The sequence below is a fragment of the Euprymna scolopes genome, chromosome 4 (assembly GCF_053919585.1).
Source record: "Euprymna scolopes isolate OS-2025 chromosome 4, ASM5391958v1, whole genome shotgun sequence".
Lineage (NCBI taxonomy): Eukaryota > Metazoa > Mollusca > Cephalopoda > Sepiida > Sepiolidae > Euprymna > Euprymna scolopes.
Genome location: NC_136485.1, coordinates 7146136 through 7171934, shown reverse-complemented (window position 1 = coordinate 7171934; position 25799 = coordinate 7146136). Strand labels below are relative to the sequence as shown.

The following is a 25799-nucleotide window of genomic DNA, read 5'->3' as shown; positions in this document are numbered from 1 at the left end:
GCTTTTTCTTCTCGCTTTGTCAGAAAAATCACTCATTAAAAAATGAGGACTGAGGGACAACTAAGAAGAAGGAAGCGAGAGTAACAAGAGCTGCCGATAACGCATCCACAATGCGTTTTCTACTCTCCATTAAAAAAAAAAAAAAAAAAAAAAAAACTATTAAGTATTGTACTTAATAAAAGTCCAACAGACGTGTTTAAGGGAGAGTATGGTGATAGATTCCCCTCACACAAACTAAAAATGAGTACAATTCGTAATCTATTTTTGCAATCAATTCGGTAGATAAATGAACATTTATGTACGAGAAAAAAAAAAAAAAAAAGTACTGTGTTTATCAAAAATGTATAAATATTTTGTACTTGTTCGAAATAAACTCAGTATCTACTTTCATTAATTTATGTTGTCGAATGGACAATGTTGTATACAACAAAGTTGTATTATAATGAGGTAGTGAAACTGAATTGATCGAAAACTTTAGACGAATGCGTCAAATGAGGTAGAACAAAGGAAGCGAGGAATAAATCAGACAATTCTGAAGAAAACTAATAGAATTTGTAGAAAAGAATGAGACTAGCAACATCACGTCTATGAGAAGTTGCAGTGAAAAAGAAAATGTTGGACTAATTGAATTACAATTCTTCAATTTATCGAAAACATTCAAATGGGACACAGATTCACTAGTCCAAATATGACAACAATACTTCATACATGATTTGATAGTAGAGTTTTAGAGATAGAGATTAGCCTCAAGTGTGAGAAAGTCTAGTCATATAACAAAACACACGTAAAAACTGCATCGCTCAGAATAGCAAGTTCAAACTGTAATGGATAAATTACTCAATGAAGCTCATGCAAACAACAAGGATGAATATTTTTCCTCACAAAACGCTTACTTTTCTGGTATACCTTCATTCGCAGTGTTTTCTCATAAAGTATGACAATAACGATTTCCTCAGTTGCAAAGGATTTCCTCGGTCACAAATACCCTTACAATTACACAAATATTCTTTTTTCACTTGGATTATTATTTCGGACTTTCGTCTTATAAAAATGCACATTTCCCATCTTTATTCATGGACTTTAATCTTTTTAATTTCATATTTATTGGAAGATCTTGAACATTCAAGAATGGCTATAACTTGCACATCTCCCAAGACTAAACTATTTCTGATTAAATAAAATTTATCATTTTAAGTTTTAGAATTTGTTCCCGAGTTGTTGCTATTTACTGATGCCATTTTTAAAAATTTTTTGTTGTTAGGGAAATGAGTTTCGACCTCTGCTTCCATCACTGTCATAAATTCGGAGGCTGGTCGATGCCCCTTCTACTTACATCACTGCAGAAAGGCATGTGAAGATTCCTTTCGATACACTGCGTGGAGGGAGATCTCTAACTAGAGCAGGAAATCAATCAATTTGATTAAAAAATGGGCAATTAAAACGATTTCGATGGCATTAAAAGTGTGTGGGGGGGGTAACATTGGTTAATCCTCAACATTTCATGAGCAATGTTTCTAATAAAGGGGGGAAAAATTGCTGTTTTCTAGGTCGAATCTATTCATCTAATGCTTATCATTGGAAAGTTTTTTTACCTTTACTTGCTTCATGCCTTGATTGAAGTGGTTTCTATAAGACAACAAAATCTGGATGTCTGAGATTAATTATTATACATATCAACTCTTTGTGTCTCTATAATGCAACATTTTATATAACCATAAATGTTATGTGCATTCATGGGTGTATAAAATCGTGCAGTTGTTATAAAATTGTATATATAATTGCCTAATTATAGACACATCAATGTTCGTGCCTTAGAATGAGTAATGCATCAATGTGTACGTGTTACCTGTACGTATAACACAAAGAATCATTCACAGTAACATTTGCTTAAAATGACACAGTGCAGTTTGTAACAATAATGGACAAACATAACATTTCACAGTTTCTTCATTGAAGCTTCTGCCCATTAATTTACACTCGTCTTGTTGATGCTGGAACCAAGATGCCTCCAACATTTGATTTGCATGTGAGTCAACACATAACTTTTGTTAGTTTTATTTCTGTTTCATAACACCATGTTTCATAACACCATGTTTCATAACACCATATTTCATAACACCATGTTTCATAACACCATGTTTCATAACACCATATTTCATAACACCATGTTTCATAACACCATGTTTCATAACACCATATTTCATAACACCATGTTGATCGGAGTTGCAACTCAAAGTTCTTCTCGCTCATCTTTACTTCATCAAGTCATAAACGCTTCCCGAATATAAAAGAGCCGATGCTATTGCCCAGCAAACAACTCTGTAACTCAAAATCTTCTAATGATCGGTTTGTTAACCTATATTGCTGTTCCGAAACTCCAGTTGCATTATCTTTGATGTTTGCAAATGAAGTCATTGTTATTGTTTATTGTTTTAAATTCCTTTTCTCAGATATTTCTCTTTTTGTTTTCAAAACTGGCTTTCTAACATTCTTTTTATTTAGTTATGCAAATTACATATTTTAATCTAGCTAACATACTCGATTCTTGCTATTATATGGCCCCAATCTGTTACATAACTCCTGAATCATTCTCCAAACAACAAAAGAATATCAGGTGCGATACAATTCGGGGAAATCATATTCTTTGAACAATTTTTTTTTGCAGAATAAAGGCTGAAAGCAAGTGGCACTAAACATTAATTTCACAAGATAATGTATACAATAATGTATACAATAATGTATACATTATTGTATACATTATTATATACATTATTGTATACATTATTGTATACATTATTATATACATTATTGTATACATTATTATATACATTATTGTATACATTATTGTATACATTATTGTATACATTATTATATACATTATTGTATACATTATTGTATACATTATTATATACATTATTGTATACATTATTATATACATTATTGTATACATTATTGTATACATTATTGCATACATTATTATATACATTATTGTATACATTATTATATACATTATTGTATACATTATTATATACATTATTGTATACATTATTGTATACATTATTGTATACATTATTGTATACATTATTGCATACATTATTATATACATTATTATATACATTATTGTATACATTATTGTATACATTATTATATACATTATTGTATACATTATTATATACATTATTGTATACATTATTGTATACATTATTATATACATTATTGTATACATTATTATATACATTATTGTATACATTATTATATACATTATTGTATACATTATTATATACATTATTATATACATTATTGTATACATTATTATATACATTATTGTATACATTATTATATACATTATTGTATACATTATTGTATACATTATTATATACATTATTGTATACATTATTATATACATTATTATATACATTATTGTATACATTATTATATACATTATTGTATACATTATTATATACATTATTGTATACATTATTGTATACATTATTATATACATTATTGTATACATTATTATATACATTATTATATACATTATTATATACATTATTATATACATTATTGTATACATTATTATATACATTATTGTATACATTATTATATACATTATTGTATACATTATTATATACATTATTGTATACATTATTGTATACATTATTATATACATTATTATATACATTATTGTATACATTATTATATACATTATTATATACATTATTGTATACATTATTATATACATTATTGTATACATTATTATATACATCATTAAAAAAAACAAAAAACTTTAAGGTGATGTCGTCATTTATTGGCACTCTTGGAATTTATAGCTTGTGAATTTGTTGTAAATCTCGAGACATTCAACAAAGCTGGTTGTCTGCAAATAGAAATCAAAAAGTAATGTCAAGATTTTGATAAAAAGAAGAAAAAAGTATTGGAGTAACAACAATCTATGAAAAAATAAGAAATATAAAGATGTTCATATTTTCATTATTTTATTTACATATTTAACATGAGGCTGGTCAATATATTTGGCTTATGTTTGAAAAAGAATTTTCTTTGGTTTGTCAGGCTTAAGTTTGAAATAGCATATTTGGTTTTTGCTCCATAACAAAATAAGTAACAAATTACAGTATGACTGGGAATTGATTTTACATTTAGACAAAATACACCCAAACCAAGTTATCTCTCTCTCTCTCTCTCTCTCTCTCTCTCTCTCTCTCTCTCTCTCTCTCTCTCTCTCTCTCACACACACACACACACATATATATGATGAGAATAATCAAAATAGTATTCTAACAAGATAGATAAAAAAGCAGAAAAAGTCTCGCAATAAAGACAAAACGTTGATGAACACATAATTTGATTTGTTCCTTTTTTTATCTCTCTCTCTCTCTATATATATGCATATATATATATATAAATATAAACATATATATATACACAAATTAACTGAAATTTTGATATAATATACATTCATATTACAAATTGTATAATACTGTAAAATTAGAGTCCATATAAATATTAGTATAAATATTTATAAAACAGCTCCAACCAGATAAAGAAACTCAATATATGAGATAGAGGAATTATTATAAGTGAAAATTTGGGATTAAATACAGTAAATTAAAAAATTTACGATAAATTTATTATTCGGCAAAAAATACAAAGATTTAAAGTTTTTCCCTAAATCGATGCATTTTTATTGAATGGCTCGTATCATCAGAGGAAAAATTTTTAGCAAATGTTTATATGCAATCATAAATTTTGTTATTTAACCCATGGATTGAAAAACTAAAAAGTTTGCATGAAAAGCCCAAAAGGATCCCAGATTAAAAAAAAAGAAAATTCCATGTCCGTGTCATTAGGTTCAACAAAGAAATATAAATGTACAATTGTAAAATCCAAGACAATGAAGATGGTATAATCCAAATGGATTGTACATTTCTTCATTGTCTCATATATTATATATATATATATATATTGCCATTTTAAAAATTATTTTTTAAAAATAATACATATGCCACTCCCCATTGGGGGTTACCAAATTGGTCAAAGGGAAAATTATTCCCAACTCGCATTTAGATAAAAATGCACTTTCGTATAATTCATTCAAAAACGTATCGGAAAACAAATAACCTCTACATAAAACATGATACATTTCACCAGTTATGCAAGATAGCCTAGTCATGGGGTCCCGATTTTGAATCTCGCTAGATTCAGCCACTTTGATGAGTCGTAGATGATGAAACGTGTCAGTGGATAATTATATTTTAAAAATAATATATATTGCCATCTTATATATATATATATATATATATATATATATATATATATATATATATATATCTTTATATATATAATTTAAAGGAGATTAGAACAATAGTCTAAAGAGCAGAGTGTATTTTAATGTAATAGTAAAATTACTAATTTAATTAAAATACAGGAAAGAAAAAGTGCTCGTTGTAATTTAGATATATAATAAGCTCGATACTAAATATATATATATATATATATATATATATATATATTTACAGATATATATATATATATATATATATATATATATATATATATATATATATATATATTACATATATACATTCAAGCAGATATTATTAAATACAACGGAGATACTTTGCTTTACGAGTCTTTTTTATTTTTTCGATTTTCTGTATAATCTTTTTTATATCAAAATCGAAAATATTGATGAAAGTTCTATAGTTATCATGAGCACTTTAGATTCGGCTGCGAATCATCTTCAGGTGGTAAGGAAGTAGAAGCAAGTAGGAGTGAAAAATGGAAATTAAAAAATAAAAAGTAAAATATACAATAAATTGTATCACACGATGGAAAGTTAAAAGTATAAAAAAAATTGATTAAAAGTCGATTAAAATCTAAGTTGATTAAAAATTGGAGTATTAAAATTAGCAAAGACTGTCATTTAAGCGCTACGCCAGACATTTTAATAAATTGTTGCTCTTCTCAAACGCAATGTTACTTATAGTAGGGTGATGGGTTCTGATATAGGATGCTTTGAGAAGTTTTAACTTTTTAGAACTCAAAACCTTGTAGTTAAAAACAACTCCTTACCGACTATAAAAACATTAGAAAAAAAACGACGTTGTATATAAATTCAAATGCCTTCTATAAAATAATACATACATTGGGTATACAACGACAATGTTGTCTCGTCAACTCACTACACATCTAAACAATATCAGCATTTAATAATACAAACATTTAATAAAAGAACATAACTGTACCCCTCCAATCTTGTTGATAATACAAAAATTGTACAACACGAAAATGATTTTTAAAAGTTAAAAATTCTCGAAACATCGAACCCATCACCCTACTGTAAATAACATTGCATTAGAATTAGAACCCATTGCCCTATAAATAACATCGCATTCAAGAAGAGCAACAATGTGTTAAAATGTATGATGTAGCATGTAAATGTTGGCCCATGAACTCGTTGATTTTAATACTCAGATTTTAATCAACTCGGAATTTTAATTGCCTTTTAATATACTTTTAATCTTCCATCACTCAATACAATTTATAGTATATTTTACTTTTTATTTTTTCACTAGTCTGGGTGCCCGACATTGCCCAGGTATTTGGAGGTGTGTGTTGAGCAAAAAAAAAAAAAGTGGTAGTAGGCAGGCAAGCTCGAACGCGTACTGCAAAGGCAAAAAAGAAAGTGGAGGCATGTGTAAGGGCGTTTGTTGAGCAAAAAAAAAAAGAAGGAAATTTGTGAGCGCAAGAAAAAATGAAGGCAGGCCGGCTCGAACCTGTACCATGAAGGAGGAAAATAAAATTTAAAAAAAACGTGATGCATTAGCTGCTGTGCCCATCGTCAAACCGGAAGTGACGTAGGTTTAAATTAAGGCTAGACAATCGAAAAGAGGCGATGACTTTTGAAAATATCGGCAAAAAAAGTGATCCCCTCTCCTGTGAGAAAGTGCCCAGTTAACGGTGAAGGAATTAATGATTTTGGCCAATTTTTCGATATTTGTTGTTCAAAATGGTGAATAGGTATAAAAATACTTGTGAAAATCTGTTTTAAGGTGTCATAAACTTGATTTTTGCATTTTATTTTCATTTTCAAACATTGAAAAATATTTTAGAATACAATTAAAAAATTTGGAAAATACAATTAAAACTTTTTAAAAATATGCATAAATTTTTTTTAATGCAATTAAAAGTTTTTTAAAATACAATTAAAATTTTTTTTAAAATACAATTAAAATTTTCTTAAAAATATAATTAAAATTTTTTGATACAATTATTTTATACTTCTTCTTTTGAATAATACAACATATTTTTACACACTTTCAGCTTCTTTTTAATAAAGAAACTAACACAACGAGACATCTGTGGAAAGCTTTCATACATGAAGAGAATTTATTCTGGAGAAAAAGACTGATATTATCGTAGCTAGTTATTTTTTTTTTAACTTAACCTTCTAACTTAATGAAATGAGTGATGCAGACGAACATTGCTAATATTCACTGAAATGATCAGGTTTCTACATCATTGGCCGTGAGTCGTTTTCACGGCTTCCATTTGAAAACCTTAGCTTTTCTCTCAGTTTGAAAAATATAATTTGTCATCATTTGACTCCTGTTTTGTCTATCGTTTGACCAGCCTCAATTATGCGGCACCCATCTTCTATTCAAACCTCAAAACAATTCTGGAATGTTTTATAGATTTGGGTTATCATGCACCTGGTGCGACCCTTGTCAAAATCCACATTAGTTAACTTAATTGCTACTTATGTAGGGTCCCTAATATATTAAATAATTATAATATTAAAGTTACATCATGTCAAATATAGGTAGGTGTTATGGCGAAATTACATACATATGAATTGATCATCTATTATATAAATCTCACCTGACTGTTTAAATGTATGTATGTATGTATGTGTCATGTCTGCTTGAGGGTGTGCAAGTCGCTGGCAGGGCTGAAAAGTCATCTTCGGGCAGATGGACTTTTACTGACGTTGCAATCATCATCATGTATGTTTGTATGCTTGCCTAAAACTTTCAACAGAGGCGACAGATTTTCAAGAAATCGGTATCATTTTGAAGCTTGACTCTTCGGACAACAAATATCGAAAAATTGGCCAAAAACATTAATTTCTTCACCCTCAACTGGGCACTTTTCTACAGGGAGGAGTCGTTTTTTTTTTTTTGCCAATATTTTCGAAAGTCATCCCCTCTTTTCAATTGTCTAGCCTTAATTTAAACCTACGTTACTTCTAGTTCGGAGATGGATGCAACAGCAAACACATCGTTTTTTTATTTCACATACTTTTCCTCCTTCGCGGTACGAGTTCGAGCCTGCTTACCTACTACCACTATTTTTTTTTTTTGCTCAACACACACCTCTAAACACCCGGGCAACGCAGGGCACCCAGGCTATTATAAAAATAAATACCAGAAGACTAAGACTTAATCTGGAGAACCAACCAAGCTTGTTTGTTGACTTTTGTATGTTTTTGTTAATACATTTTTCTACTCTATTCTATTGCTACTTATGTGGAATCCCTAATATGTCACCTTATGGTAATAATGTCACCTTATGGTAATATTAAAGTTACATCATGTTAAGTATATTATTTAGTTCATGATTTTTGTAAAGTAGGGAAATGTGTCCTTTCAGTTCATTGCTAAGATCCATACTAAAAGCCAATAGCTGCTTTCATATCTGTGTTATATATAGCTATCAGGGGAGATCATCCCTGATTACTTCCTGTTGTCAGGAAAATCTGACGTTTTTTATCTGTACAATCTTCAGTAGTGCTGTAAATAAAAATAGGATGAAAATGTTGGTGAAGACAGTTATGGCAGCCTCAGTTCACATTACAAGGGTATCCTGTGCTGAAGATTTGAAAACAGGAAAAAGTTTCTTCAAAGCAAATATGATTTTGAAATAATTGCAGAAATATACAAAAAAGTGAAGGTACCTTGATTGAGTTGTCTTCTTCTTTGTGGCTTGGTTGACTTGTTGAGGTAATGGAGGTTTTCTTGAAAAGAAAAAAAAATTGTTTAATTTAATGATAAAGAACTTAAAAAAAATATAGACTAGAAATGTTTTTTTTCTTTAAATATTTTTACTTTGGCATTGTGGTGTGGTTCCTGGCCTTGGTAAAAGTCATTTTAAATGACTGTAGCATCTTTATGTATTGACAAGAACCACACCAACATTTAATAAGTTATGCTTTAGCTAATGAAGAAAGTGAAAGATATATATCTATACTGGCGTGGGAGGAGGGGGCACCCGGCTTTGCCCAGTTATAAAATATGCTTAAATATGATATTTTAATTTGTCCAGATTTTGCATATTTTATCATAGAGTCGTGATTTCAAAAGAAAAAAAATATATATTTGGGTGCCATCAGCTCGAATCGAAACCGAAAGCAAAATTGTAGCATTCAAAGCTGGTGATGTTACCACTGTACCAACGGGACACGCATATGAACTGATTAAAAATTAAAAATAAACTAAGATGAATGTACAAAATGTATAATGATTTTTTTTTTTTTGGACCCATTTTTGACCCCTTAAAAACTATTTTAATCGACTAAAGAATGGTCTGTAAAAAAAATCCAATCATTTGAGGCCCCTAGTGCTACTTTGCAACTTTTAGTTTTGGAAGAGATAAAGTTTGAAAATGTGGAGACAAAAAGACAGGCAGACATATATAAGATAATAATTATAAAACTCTGTGAACCTTGCTTGCTTGCATATTGTTTTCTCTTCCAGCTGAACAAATGAGACCACTAAATGGTTCAAAACTGCAATTGAAGCATATGTTCACACATGGAAATTCTATAGCAAGCCCCATTCTCCCCAATGGTTTACTTTTACTTGTGCAGCTGCCATTGCTCAAAGGCAGCATGCGTACCACAGATTAACCAACATAAGTCCAGTTCAAACAGACAGAAGTATATAGAAACTAGAAGTAATTGTAAGAGAGAAATAGCGACAGCTAAGACAGAATACACTGAAACCACCATGAAACGCATCAAAGCACAGAAATTAGGAACCTGTAATTTTTGGAAAATCTACAACCATGTAGTAAATAATGAGCAGACAATGATTCCCCCCACTATCAAACAATCATGAGGTTGTTTGGATGGCAACCGAGAAGGCTAACCTGCTTGCCAGTCAGTTTGCCTAAAACACCATATTGGACCCGGCACACCACTCCCTCCCTGACTTTCCTTTGTGAACAGACACCACACTAGATGATCTGAAAATCACCCCCAATCAGGTGCATGATATCATAAAAAACCTAGACACCTCAAAAGCATGTGTACCCCATCTCATCTCGGCTTTCCTATAATAAAATGCTCCGCTGAGGTTGCTCCAGTTCTCTCCAAACTTTACAACAAATGCCTCAACAAATCTTGTTTTCCTGAATCCTGGAAAACCGCTTATGTGGTACCAGGTTTCAAGAATTCTGATGAAAGAACTGACCCATTAAATTATCGCCCCATTAGCCTTCTCTCACTTTTCGCCAAAATATTTGAGTCCTTAATTAATCAAGCTTTAGTCCATCACCTTACAGCTGCTAAACTCCTGACCGACAATCAATATGGATTTAGGCAAGCCCGATCCACAGCAGATATCCTAACTGTAACCTCCGAACGTATATACCGTTCACTGAACAAAACAGGAGAGGGTAGAGCGGTAGCCCTCGATATATCTAAGGCTTTTGACAGGCTATGGCATGCTGGTCTTCTAAGGAAAATTAGATCATATGGTATCACTGGAAGAATACATAATGTAATTAAATCCTTCTTAAGTAAGAGAAAAATCCAGATTGTCCTTGATGGTCGTACATCTAAACAATATGATATAAATGCGGGAGTACCTCAGGGGTCTATCCTTGGATGTTTACTATTCTTGATATTCATAAATGACCTTCCTGATATAATTGTTTTGGAGATGCTGATTTTTTTTTTTTTTGCTGACGACACCACTCTCTAAAGCAAGCACGAGGGGAAAACAAATGAACACATGTCTAAAGAAATGACAGAAACACTAGAGGATGACCTCCAATCTGTTGTGGAATGGGGACAAAAATGGAGGATCACATTCAATGCTGCCAAGATTAAGTTTGTTTCCTTCATTACAAGAAACCTTCTCTACCACCAATAGCAATGGCCAAAAACACATCACCCGAAAGTACTTCCTTTAAACTTCTCGGCCTAATGTTCACAGAGAACATGAACTGGAATAGATACATTGAGAGCATTGCCAAGGCTGCTGCGAACAAGGTGAGCTCTCTCTACCGTGCTAGAAAACTACTTATGCCCGAAAGTATCCTGTAAATCTATAAGGCCACCATTCGCCCATGTATGAAGTACTGTTGTCACATTTGGACTAGTGTATCTGCTACTTGTCTCTCATTCCTGGACAGGGTTCAAAAGAGAGTCACCAACCTGATAAGTCCTGAACTGTCATCTAGGCTTCAGCCTTTGTCCCATCAATGAAATGTTGCATCCCTCTGCCTGTTCTACAAGTACTTTAATGGTGAATGCTCTGACGAACCTGCTCTGTGGCATATGTCTACAAAGGAAAATCAGGAAGGGAGTGGTGTGCCGGGTCCAATATGGAGTTAGAAGCAAACGAACTGGCAAGCAGATTAGCCTTCTCAGTTGCTGTGCAAACAACCTCATGATTGTTTGATAGTGGGAGAATCATTGACTGCTCATTATTTACTACACGGTTGTAGATTTTCCAAAAGTCACGGGTTTCTAATTTCTGTGCTTTGATGCATTTTATGGTGGTTTCAGTGCATTCTGTCTTAGTTGTTGCTATTTCTCTCTTACAATTACTTCTAGCTTCTATATACTTCTGTCTGTTTGTACTGGACTTATGTCGATTGGATCTGCAGTACACATGCTACGTTTTAGCAACGGCAGCTGCACAAGTAGAAGTAAATCATTGGGTAGAGTGGGGCTTGCTATAGAATTTCCGTGTGGGAACATGTGCTTCAATTGCAGTTTTGAACCGTTTAGTGGTCTCATTTGTGCACTGTTCAGCTGGAAGAGAAAAGATATTTCCCCATGGGGCATCTCTGATGAGATCCCTGATGGTTTCCCAGTCAGCCTTTTTGTTATACCTCGTTGTTTTGAGCAGTGGGTTTTCAGTTTTGGGTTGAGAATTTAGGGCAATTTCTACCATTATCACAGCATGATCAGCATTCCCGAGTGGGCTGTGAGCATTTGTTGCACAATCATCGGGAACTGTGGTCAGAAATAGATCTAGGAATGAGACATGTTGATCTTGCTGGCCTGGGAAACGTGTCAGAAATGTAACCATCTGTAATAGGGAAGGAGATATAGAGAAGCTATGTGTTGTACTACCAGCTGTATCTGTGTAAGTAGAGAACCCAAGCCAGTTGCTGTGGTGGACATTAAAATCACCAAATACATGTACTTGTGCGCTAGTATTAAGGGAGAGTGCTATATCTATGCTGTCAGAGACTTTGTTTATTAGGGTACAGTCTTGGGTCGAGGGAGAGCAGTAGAGAAAATACAAGTAGCTAATATTGTGTTGCATGTTTAGTCTGAAGCACATAAAGGCCTTATCGTCTGATTCTAGCTTTGTTTCTCTAGTCAGGGGGAGGGTGTTATGAATATAGACTCCAAGCCCGTGCATATGTCTGTCTGAGTCCTTACGGTAGAGTGGGAGATAACCAGGCATGTTAAAATGGTTAGAGGGAATGGAGAAGTGTAGGTTAGTTTCACTTAATGCTAAGATATTCGGGGTGTTTACTAGCAGAAATAATTCAACGTCATCTAAGTTAGTTCTAAGCTCGCGGATATTCATCAATGCAAGCCTCAAAGGAGGAGGCTGTTTTTTTTTTTTTTTCAGTTTGGTCCTGGTTTAGACGTCATTTTTGATTGAACTGTCATTTCATTTTATTTAATTCAAAAGTTTCAGTTAAGGTGAGTGAGGGGTGCTGGACGAGTGGTTGTGCATAATGTCAGACATGCAATACAAGTAAACCATCAGCTGTCTTTACCTACAGGATTGTGGCCTCAGGAAAGCCCACCAGGGATGAGTGCAGGGTCCCTTTCCATGCGCGACATGGCACTACAAACATCCCGATATTATACGACTGTTGATGGAGCAGCCACTCTAAGCGCTACCAAAGAGTTAGGGAACCTGTACTATCAGTCAGAAATAGCAGTCAGTACCCTCAACCCATCAGACAAAAGTCAGCTCAGTCCAACTGTACTGAAGCACCCCTACAGTGTTCAGTTTAGGGGGATGGGATGTAGTGAAAGCGAGTAAAATGGTGTTCATTGCACTAGTCAGGAAACAAGGTCGACCACTGGGTGATTCTGTCGAATCCCTGTGATAGCGCCTCTACGCCTGGCTAATAGGCAAAGAAGGAGTATGAGAGCCAGGTGATAGACAGAGCCTATCTCCTCCTTAAGCAGTTTAGATTTGCCAACCGGTAATTTGTTTGAGTCACCAGCTCTAGGAAGGTTGTCGTCCAGGACTGAAGAGGCCTCCCTCCACTAGGTTTAGCTTCAGAGTTTTCCTTCTCCTAGATGGATAATCTGGGAAGATCTATGGGTCCATCAGCACCAAGGGGGTTTGCCCCGTGCCTGGGTCCTAAACCAGGTATTTCTGCGACACCGTATGGGTAGTTAATATTAATCGGTTATTTAGTAGGTTATATATCTATTGGAAAGTTACACTCCTCAAAATGATAAAAAAGGACATTGCTATGCTTTTCATTTTCATTGTTAATAGAAGAGGGGATAAGTAGTAATTCATGCAGTGGAAGCAACTACATTTGCAACAGAATTAGTTTGAGAGGGGGAGAGAGAGAGAGAAAGAGAGAGGGGGTAAATGTATGGTTTAGATATATGTTAGTTTAGGAATAGGATAACATGTTAAAGTATCGTCGTTAACTTGATATTAGGAATTAAAATTTGGTGCCCAAACTCTGAGTATTTAAGACAACAGAAAGATAAGATTTATGCTCGTTATAGATACAAGTAACATTATTTGATTTGGAGTTCAGCTCAGTACAGTACAGCTCAGTACAGTTCAGTACAGGTATAACTGGAAAAAATATATAGTGATGGATGAGATTATGTTTTACTTGTCGTAACCTTACTACGAATTATTGATTAGGTTATATGTATCGCTGCATCTTAGAAAAAGAGTGTTAGTGCAGTATCATCACAATAATGGTCACACAGGCATGGAAAAGACGTTTCATGCCATTAAGCAAAGATATTTCTGGCTGTGTTTATTTAAGGAGGTGAATGAGTCTGTAGGCAAATGTATTCCATGCCAAACCAGAAACCTGAGGAAGCAACAACCTTGAATGCAGGTATGCGATCTGACTCCTTTTCCTTTTGCAAAGCTGGCGTTGAATATTTCAAGACTCTACCCAAAGACACTTTCAGGTAACCAGTATATACGAAGAAGGCACTACAGGACCTCAACATACATACATGTGACCACGTCATTTTATCACCCCCAAATTAATGGCAAAGTAGAAAGATCTCATAAGATGATGCATGACATTTTAGTGAAAAAGGTCAGGAACAATGAACAGTCATGGGATATATAGATTAACCAAATGTTGGCAGCATTCAGATTCCATGTGAGTGAAATGGCACAATTCTCACCATACTACTTACTCTACAACACAGACGTGATCCTGCGATTAGATAATATATAAACGCTTCGTAAAGTATACTATGGTCTAATGATCTAATGAAATTCTGATTTGTGCCCATCAATGGCTACTCTTATAAGCCTATGAGAGAGAAATGATTTAATAATTGAGAGGACATTTTCATCTATTCCATAACTGGCAATCTTGTGAAGTAGACCTTTACGCCATACCCTATCATTCTCCAACGGTACAATATACAGAAATTTAAATGCAATATAAACAAACATCTTACTGTTCCACTCCCAACCCAGTTTGACCCCTATAAATCCAGCCCTTATCACAGTAACCCATTACACTTAAATGGCAATATGCCTTGTGAAAAAAAAGTTTAATTCTATTTAAAAAATTTTCCCAACATAAAATATATTGTTTAAAAATTGCAAACTAAAAGACAAAATTTTTTTACTTTTTCTCTGTTTTTCCTTTGAAAACTTTTTGAACATTAAGTTGGTTGAATGCAAGAATTGGAAGATCCGAAGTGTCAACAATTTCCTTGTTTTCTGGATCTCTCATTCGTTGGTTGGATGATTCTTCTTTCTGCAGTCGACTTGCAACATACAAATTAAACCATTGCTTGTAATAAAAAGAAACGCAAAGAAAATCACAATTGAAATGAGTGGACATTATTAAATGATTTTTTTTAAAAAATGAACCTATAAACTGAAGAAGATTAAAAAAATACAAAATTTAGATTATTAAAAAAATCTTCCCCAAATTTTAGTATAATTATTGGAGTATAATTGTTTCAAATTAGATGAAAAGACGCCTTATTACTGATCTTCCTAACCTTTAAGATAAATTTTATTATTTTATTACTTAAAAAGGCTTTATGAGTAGAAAACATTGATTTTTTTGTGATAGGTGTACCGTAAGAATTGAAAGAATTCAATGTATGCTGCCACATAAAAACGATTAGGAACCACTAGACAGTCACTCTATATTTCGGTGGAGTTGAAAAAAGGAGTCAATTATGAATTGGTTTTCACAAGACTCCTATGGAAGCACAGATTGGATTAGCTAAAAGGAGAAGAGAGACAGTCATTGACCAATCAGTGGGTGTGTTATGAAATTTGAATAATTGATATTTCTTTCAACAGAATAAAAACATTATTTTTATCTTTCAAAATTAACTTAAATTTGATCAAAACATGTTTGGGAACTACTGGGTTAGAGTAATGGAAAATTCAATTACAAAAGATTAAAGTTAGAAATATGTGTCTGGATATTGCACAAACAGGAAGTGGTTTTTCATGTACTGCGAGAGAGAATGGTTAGATTTTTTGATAGCTACCTCTATGGGGGATGGTTTGGAGGTCTTATGTATGCATATACTGGAAAAGAAAAATAAACCCTGAAAAAGTATTGTTAATCCCCCCAAAATATGTCAGTTGATAAAACCTCAGTCTGAAGATCTCAAGGTTTCGTGTTTCATTTCCAGTTCTGGCATACGTTTTACTTGCTGGAAATTTATTATTTACTATTAATGTTATATTTGATAATGGGTCAATCAATAATTATAACAACAAATGCACAAGAAGAGTTTTACTTGTCTTTTATTCAACCATATTTGATGTCCACTCAAGCCTCAATGCAAGTGATTTACATATGAGTCACTGCTTATCAAGGCCCGAAGGCCACTTGAGAATAAGGGTTAATGAATGTCAGATGGTAGTGTAGTAATCGCTAATGATGTAACTTGAATAGATTTGAAGGCTACTATGTTGTATTCAACCGGGAAGCAGGTCACTGAGACAGTGTTCAACAGACGGGTAATTCTGGGAAAGAAGCTTTGTTCATGGAATCTGTATCTAGATTCATGCACAGATAGAAAGTGGGGGAAATCTGGTGATTGTAGCTAGTCGAGTGTTTTTGTGAAAGCTTGGCAAGGAGGACCATAGATTGGAGTTCAGACAAGCACTTGCCATGAAAATAACGATAGAGCAGAGACAGGCTCGCAATGCCTCTTCTGTGGGAAAGAGATTGCAGGGAAAAGGGCATCACCTACTAGATTTCGAAGCCAGTTTTGAACTCTACCAAGTTGTAGTCCGGAGGGAAGCAGGCAGACGAAACAGAGTTCCACAGGCGTGCAGTTCTAAGAAAGAAGCTTTGTTCATGGAATCCGCGTTTTGATTTAGGCACAGATATAGAGTGGGGGAAATTTTTCACAGTGGATTCAGCTAGACAGGTGTTTTTCGTGAAAGATTGGCGAGGGGGGACCAGGGATTGGAGTTCAGACGAGCACCTGCCATGAAATATATATATTAAATAAAAATATATATATATTCAATAAACATATATATGTATATGTTCAATAAAAATATATATACATTCATTAAAATATATATATACAGTCAATAAACATATACATACATTCAATAAAAATATATAAACATTCAAAAAACATATACATTCAATAAACATATATATATACATTGAATAAAATATATATATACATTCAATAAAAATATATATACATTAATAAAAAATATATATACATTCAATAAAATTATATATACATTAAATAAATATATATATATATGTTCAATAAAAATATATATCCATTCAATAAACATATATATATACGTTAAATAAAAATATATACGTATTCAATAAAAATATATGTACATTTTTTTTTTTTTTTTTTTTTTTTTACAAAGGCATCACCACATTATCAAGGCCCAGAGGCCACTCAAGGATAAGGGTTAAAGAGTGTACAGTAGAAGTTGGTCAATATAGTAATCATTAGTAATGAAAATTTGGTAAATTTAATAACTTATATGGAACGGCTCATCAAGAACTTATTTACCTTAGACTTGAACACAACCATATTGTAGTCAGCCGGAAAGCAGGAAAACGGAAGACAATTCCACAGGCGTGCAGTTCTAAGAAAGAAGCTTTGTTCATGGAATCTATTTTTAGGTTTAGGCACAGATAAAGAGTGGGGGAAATTATTGATAGTGTTTACAGCTAGACGAGTGTTTCTTGTGAAAGTTTGGCGAGGGGGGACCATAGATTGAAGCTCAGTTGAACACTTTCCATGAAAATAACGATACATCAGAGACAAACTCGCAACATCTCTTCTGTGAGATAAAGGTTGTAAGGAGGAGAAAAGGACATCTCCTACGAGGCTACGAAGTCTATTTTGAACTCTATCAAGGCAGGACAAGTCCTTTCTAGCAGCTCCTGCCCAGATGTGGCAACAGTATTCCATCCTTGGACGTACCTGGCTCTTATATAGATAGAGAATAGCATCAGCAGTGAGATATCTACTGGATCGATAGAAAGATCCCACCATTTTTCCAGCGGCCTTGGCAACAGATTTGATATACGTGTTCCATTTAAGATCAGGAGTAATGGTCAAGCCCAGAAGCTTGTCAAAACTTGAGGCCTCCTGAAGACGAGAGCCATTCATTTCAATTGATGACAAATGTGGATTAAAATGTTGATGATGTAAAGAGAGAAGCTTGGTTTTAGATGCATTAAAGGTAACCAGCCACTCCTTTCCCCATTGTACTACATGCTCAAGATCAGAGGAGAGAGAATTGGAGAGTACTTGCTCGTTTACTGTCTTAGATGTGGTACCATAAATGGTAGTGTCGTCAGCATAAATGTCTACAAATGATGTAAGGATATGATTTGGAAGATCATTAATGTAGATCAGGAAAAGAGTTGGGCCCAGGATGGATCCCTGAGGGACACCGGCATTAATACTGTGAGCTTCTGATTTTTGCCCCTCAACTACTACTCTTATGAACCTATCAGAAAGAAATGATTTAATAATTGCGAAGACTTTTCCAGCTATACCATAGCTAGCGATCTTATGAAGTAAACCTTTATGCCATACCCTATCAAAGGCTTTAGATATGTCAAGAGCAATTGCCCTAGAAAGATTGCCACCGTCGAGAGATTTGCTAATCCTATGCGATATAACTGTAAGGACATCTGCTGTAGATCTAGCAGAACGGAAACCATATTGAGTGTCACTAAGAAGGTTATTTTTGTTGAGATGTTTGATTACTTCTGTATTTAACACAGATTCTAGCAACTTACTCATGACGCACAGGAGACTTATTGGCCTGTACTGAGAGGGGGATGAGCGATCACCTGAATTCTTAAATACAGGGCATACTGATGAGATTTTCCAGGGAGATGGGAAACTATTCTCCTTAAGACAACGTTTAAACAGTTTTGTAAGTATGGGCGCTAGTTCAGGTTGAAGTTTTTTGAGTACTATAATTGGAATACCATCAGGGCCAGTTGCTTTACTCGAATCAAGGTTTTTGATTAGCTTGGCAACATCACGTACAGATATACGTATATCACATAGCGTGTTTTCTGATACAGGAGGAAATATTGGGGGTTGGCGGTCTTGGTCGCAAAGGGTAGAATTAGCTGCAAAGTTCTTGACAAAGAGTTTGGCTTTGTCTGATGCTGACGAGATTACCTCAGGTCCATTGATAATAGTTGGGATGGAGCACACGCTTCTGTTCAGGATTCTGTTTGCTATTTGCCAAAACTGGTGGGAACCAAGCCGCTGCTCAGCTACTTTGGACTTAACAGATTGAGCATACAACTCTCTTGCGTTCCTTATTACTTTCTTACAATGGTTGCTGGCAGTCCTGAAAACGGCTTTAGTTTCCATACATCTATTACGTTTGAAGCAGTGGAAAAAGTGATTTCTGTGCGCAATGGCAGCAGCACATTCTGGAGAGAACCATGGCTGGCTGTTAGGTTTTTGCTGAAACTTTTTAGAGGGTATGAAATGGTCAATACCTACAATTAACCATTCAGTTAGGTCTAATACTATAGAGGACACATCCTTTTTAAACATGGAATGCAGAGGTAGATCAGATATAAATGTACGGAAGCTATCCCAGTCAGCCTTAGTGTATCGATATACTGTACGATGAAGTGGTACGTCTGGGGACTTATTACATTTCATTTTTATCTTAATTGATACAACAGAGTGGTCGGAAGATCCAAGAGGCGACAGAACAGAAACTGAACATAGTTCAGGGCAAGTTGTGAGAAAAAGGTCTAGTAGGCTCGCATACTGGCCGTCATTATCGGGCACACGGGTAGGTTCCTGAACAATCTGAGTGAGGTCATAGGCAATGGAGAAATCATGACAGAACCTCCCCTCATCATCGGTCTTGTTTGAGTGGGTCAACCATTTGACGTTGTGAACATTGAAGTCTCCACATACGTGAATGTTAGCTGAAGGATAAGTAGAAAGGACTTGGTCAATTTTCTCAGATATGCTTTGAAAGATAGTAACTCCGCTGTTGTGGGGGCGATAGAGAGTAAATATAAATGCAGTAGTGTGAGCTAAAGCAACCCAGAAGCACATATAGGGTAAGTTAGGATCTTCCCTGGAGATGTCCCTCCCACATGGAAAGCTATCTTTAATATAGGCACATATTCCATGCCCATGGCGATCTTGGGGGTCAGATTTAGAAGTTAAGTTAGAGTATCCTGTAATTGCAAACTCATCTAGGGAAATAGCCTGTCCAATGCCAGTTTCACTTAAAAATAAAAGGTCTGGTTTAGTCTCCTGTAATTGGGTTTCAACCTCTGGAAGGTTAGAACGTAGACCCCTGATGTTGGAGAAGGAGACATGGTAGTAGGGGTCTACGTTGGAAGTTGGAGAACCGGGTTTAATCGTGTATTTTTTCTTGAAACTTGTCATGATGAAATTTTGGAATTTGTGGACTAGGTCGACAGATTTAGTTAGAGCAGGACAGAGAGGGGAAACTAAGAGAGAAAAAGAAACAAAGAATTTTTTTTTTTTTTTGTACCACATGATAAGGTAAAGCCGTAACAATTACCCACTAGTATGGCATCGAGAGGCCCCACCAGAAGCTACTGCATGGTCCAGATTCCATTCACCAAATGGCAATACAGCAGCCCCAGTACTTTGCACCTGCTGATAGGACAGCCTCCTTAGTGGTTAATCCAAGGTTCGGGTCCCTGACTATCAGGCGGATAACGTCAGCCCAGACAAAACGTTTACCTCCAGCACCCTTACTAGTGACATGGCTACAAGGATAGACATAGAAACAGAAAATTTCCACCAACTCTGCCAACTGTTCGCGCAAAAATACTGCCAACCTAGTACATTCAATAAAAATTTATATACATTCAATAAACATACAATAAACATATATATACATTAAATAAAAATATATATACATTCAATGAACATACATATATGTTCAATAAAAATATGTATGCGTTCAATAAAAATATATATACACTTAATAAAAATATATATATATATATGTTTAATAAAAATATATATACATTCAATAAAAATATATATATATGTTCAATAAAAATATGTATACGTCAATAAAAATATATATACGCTTAATAAAAATATATATACATTCAATAAAAATATATATATACATTCAATAAACGTATATATACGTACAATAAAATATACATACATGCAATAAAAACATATTTAAATTCAATAAATATATATATGTTCAATAAAAATAGATACACATTCAATAAAAAATATGTAAGTTCAATAAACATATACATATATATATTCATTAAAAATATATATACATTCAATAAACATATACATATACATTCAATAAACATATATATATATATATGTTCAATAAACATATATATACATTCAATAAAAATATATTTACGTTCAATAAAAATATATATACATTCAATTAAAATATATATACATTCAATTAAAATATATATACATTCAATAAAAAAATATATAAATTCAATAATATGTATGTCAATAAATATATATAATATTAAAAAAAAATATATATATACGTTTAATAAAAATATATATACATTCAATAAATATATATATACATTCAATAAAAATATATATACATTCAATAAAAATGTATATACATTCAATAAAAATATACATACATTCAATAAAAATATATATACATTCAATAAAAATATATATACTTTCAATAAAAATACATATACCTTCAATAAAAATACATATACATTCAATAAAAATATATATACATTCAATAAAAATATATATACATTCAATAAAAATATATATACATTCAATAAAAATATATATACTTTCAATAAAAATACATATACATTCAATAAAATATATATATATTCAATAAAAATATATATACTTTCAATAAAAATGCATATACATTCAATAAAAATGCATATACATTCAATAAAAATATATATACTTCCAATAAAAATACATATACATTCAATAAAAATACTTATACATTCAATAAAAATATATATGCATTCAATAATGCAACAAACATTGGGTACACAAAATTACAGTTGAATTATTGATAAGTTGAGAAATGATAGTTTGAATTCCCTTATCAGTTTTTTTCTGTTTCAGATATAAAATTACATTTCACTAACAATTCTAGTTTCAGGTCTTTGTTACATTTCCATAAACATGAGTGACATGTTATTTTTATATAAATCTCCTATTTTTTTAGGTTTGGAGTAATCTTCTTTTTTTTTTTTTCACATAGGCATCACAACTTATCAAGGCCAAGAGGCCACTCAAGGATAAGGGTTCAAGAGTGTACAGTAGAAATTGGACAACATAGTAATCATTAGTAATGAAAATTTGGTAAATTTTTGTAAATTTGATAACTTAGCTTTTTTCATGAAATCTACGTTTAGGTTTAGGCACAGATAAAGAGTGGGGGGAATTATTGATAGTGTTTTCAGCTAGACGAGTGTTTCTTGTGAAAGTTTGGTGAGGGGGGACCATAGATTGAAGCTCAGTCGAACACTTTCCATGAAAAATCTATATATATAAAAGACAAAATGGACGCGTATGTTTTTGTATGTCCAGCAAAGGCTTTTTTCGTGGGGATTCTTGGGGAGGGGGGGTACTATTTTTTAGAACTTTTTATATACTCCCTAGATTGTAATATCTACAATTTGCGAACGAAGATTGTTTATATCTTTTATTTAAGCGACTTTTACAAAATTCACACTATTTTGTTCTGTCGCGTGTTTGTTTGGCTTTTTCGTATAAATAAAGCGAAAGTCATCGATGCAAAGGTGTTAGGGGCCTTTCATTCCAGGATATCTTGAAAGCAATTTGCTTTGATCAATGTGGGAAAAACGCTTCATATCAGACAATTGCTATTCATTTGAAAGTTTCCCCTTTTCAGGGGAGCTTGGTTCCCCCAACATTGTGGGGAAACAAATGGGCAGAAAGCTTAACTGGCTTTTAGCCAATGCTCATTTCTGCACCTGTGTCAACTCATTCACTTAGCAAGTAAACTTTTAATTGACATCGTTAAATTTGAATGCTGTTCACTTCCTATGTCTTCTTAGCATAGCAGTAAGATGTCATGTTTTATTTCATTTTCTTTTCTGCCTTCGCGTCACGGGTTCGAGCCTACTTGTCTACTGACACTTCTTTTTTTAAAAAAACATCCAGGCAACGTTTGTCACGGGCTTCAGCCTCCCTCTCTACTAACGCTTATTTTTTTCTTTCACACGTCCAAACACCCGGTAACTGCTAGTGTTATGGAAAGCAAAGTGATGTCTGTGGAAGTGGAGTTAGGTGCAATTCAATCTTTTGTGGTATTTGTAAAAAGTTTCTGTGCAAGAAGTGTAAAACAATGAAGATGGATAACAACTCCTATTGCGGGTATCAAGTTTCATTACAACGGTGATAACCATTCGAGTACAGGGTCGGTCAAGAGTTAGTAGTGAATGAAATAAGTCCAGAAAATGTAAAATATGGACATCCAGAGTAGAAGACATGCGTTGCATGGAGAGAACATGAGCATGATATGATAGATGTGTAATGTGATTCTTAAAGACAGGCTTAGTTCTGATGACTTCAGAAAAAGATTAAATCTGGACAGCATAGGTAGGTATGTGAAGAAAAGGAGACCTTGATGGTATGGTCACATTGAAAGAAAGATGAGAGTTTTTGGGTTTGTAGATGAAGAACAGTTAAGCAAGCAGATTCTGTTCACCGTTCCAAGGAAAAAAATAAACTTGAAAGAAAGGGGGATAAATAAAGACCTGGTCAGAGATAGGTTAGTTTGTTAGTTAATTTTTAAAACTGTCAAATATATACTAATAATACTACTACTACTGCACCTTTATTGTCACTTGTTTTTTGAAGGTTGGACATTTGGGTCATCGACTTGATCCCATGGCTTCTCGTCACTTGATTCGATTCATTGTCAATGCTTCTGTTAGATCTATGATGTTTCAGGTCTTACTTGGTTATCACTCCACCTTTTCCTAGGTTGATCTCTTGGACAGGCTCCAGAGACAACAAAGTTAATGATTCTTCTTAGCCATTTGTCAACTGCCATGTGTTGAATATGACCAAACCTTCTCAGTCTATTCCAGCATAAGGTCTCATCTACTAAATTGAGGTCAAGCCTGGATCTCAGCTTATTGATAGAGGTTCTATCAACAAGTTTTTAGGAGCATATCCATCATATCATTGCATGATCGCTGTAAACTGGATAGGATCATGATGATGCTGATAATGATGGTGCCAATTAAACTTGTGCCTCAAAATGAACAGAAAGCTTTTGGTCACTTTTCAAAGAAGAATATCTTCATTGATTTTGAAGAATACCTTCATTGATTTTGAAGAATACCTTCATTGATTTTGAAGAATACCTTCATTGATTCCTCAGCCAATTTGATCTGAAAACGTACTTACTTTGACTTGCATTGACAATCCAATATCTGTGAAGATATATTGCCACTGTGGAAGGCCAAGATAAAGCAACATAAGCCGATAATAAGATGTAAATGTCTGTACAAGAAAATGCCAACAGAGTGAACGATCCAAAAACCAGATTTCTGTCTTCATATTACTGCAGCCTGAAAAGAAAACAACAAAAAAAAACCTGAATTTAATTGTGTTTTTCAATATGGTACAATAAAACCAAAATGAGATGTCAGCTCGACTTTTTTGTGCGCTAGAAGCAGATGTAAGATCACATGACTAAAAAAAGAAAGGTGTGAAAGCAGCAGAGGAAGTAAGTTGAAAGTCTCAAAGTGCACCACATGGATGGATAATAACTTGAGATCAATGATAAGATAGGAGAGCAAGTAGGCTTAAATATCAATAGTCAGGACGCACCCTTACTGCTACCAGAAGAGAAAGCAATGACGAGAGATGAATTGAACATGCTTTCTTTGAACAAGCCTGTATAATCATCAACGTCTCTACAAAAACACTTTCCGCAACTAGCCATATTCTTACTAATGAAGATAATCAATAAAGCCGTTAATAAAACACAGAAGGAGAAATCTTTGTCTCTTCATTTTATACAAACCCTTTTTTCTTTGTGATATTGCATTTATTTTAATTTCATTGAAAGTTCAACCCTGAACACGATCATGGAATGACTAGCTCAGTCATGAAGGAATACAGAGGTTGAACATGGAAAACATATGTTTTTGCATGTGCACTTATTTTATTTAATTGTGAATTATGAAAAACCGTTCATTTAAATTTCAGCCAATTATGTTTCATAAACATAAACATAATTGGCTGAAATTTAAATGAACGGTTTTTCATGCTGAGAAGAGGATAGAACTCAAGAATGTGTGGATTAGCAGGTTTTAATGAAGTAATTTTGTATGTTCAAAGATCTCTTTGTTTTGCATCTTGAGTTTTATTTGCACAAATTTTGGTAGATGTAACCTCTGACCTTCTTTATGTGTCGAACTCAGAAATCTTTTTACTGAACTTGAGAATCTACACAGAATTTCAAATGGAATGCTTTATTTAATCCATGGAAGTAGCATGCTTTTGTTTCGTCAGCCATGACCCAGTAGAAGTTTCAAATAATTTACAATTGTATTCTTAATGCTCCCCATATTTTAATAACCTTTTTGTGTGACTGAATCTTCAACCTCCAGAAGAGTGTCATTTAGAACTGAATTTAACCTAGTAATTTATCCGTTATGCCACGGGTCATTGCAGACAATATACACCTGAAGAAAATTAGAGGTTCCATCTGCCAAAACGATGTGAGAATAACACTCAAGATGAGAACAGTAGTCTGAATAATCAAAATAAT

At 33.4% G+C, this 25799-nt stretch overlaps 2 protein-coding genes across 4 annotated transcripts in view; one reads left to right on the top strand and one right to left on the bottom strand.

Annotated features, from left to right (window-relative positions):
* Positions 1-25799, top strand: part of LOC145272817 (uncharacterized) — a 731987-nt gene that overhangs the window by 354274 nt on the left and 351914 nt on the right. The window lies entirely within an intron of this gene.
* The window catches only part of LOC145266634 (tubulin polyglutamylase complex subunit 2-like), a 47549-nt gene continuing 25536 nt past the window's right edge, over positions 3787-25799 (bottom strand). For all 3 annotated transcript variants that reach the window (XM_080122572.1, XM_080122559.1, XM_080122565.1), the window contains 4 exons: positions 24428-24591; positions 15137-15303; positions 8978-9037; positions 3787-3877 (listed from right to left, as the gene is read on the bottom strand). In XM_080122572.1, coding sequence (XP_079978698.1) covers positions 3802-3877; positions 8978-9037; positions 15137-15303; positions 24428-24591 — 467 coding nt within the window. In that variant the 3' untranslated portion in view covers positions 3787-3801. The remainder of the gene's footprint in view (positions 3878-8977; positions 9038-15136; positions 15304-24427; positions 24592-25799) is intronic.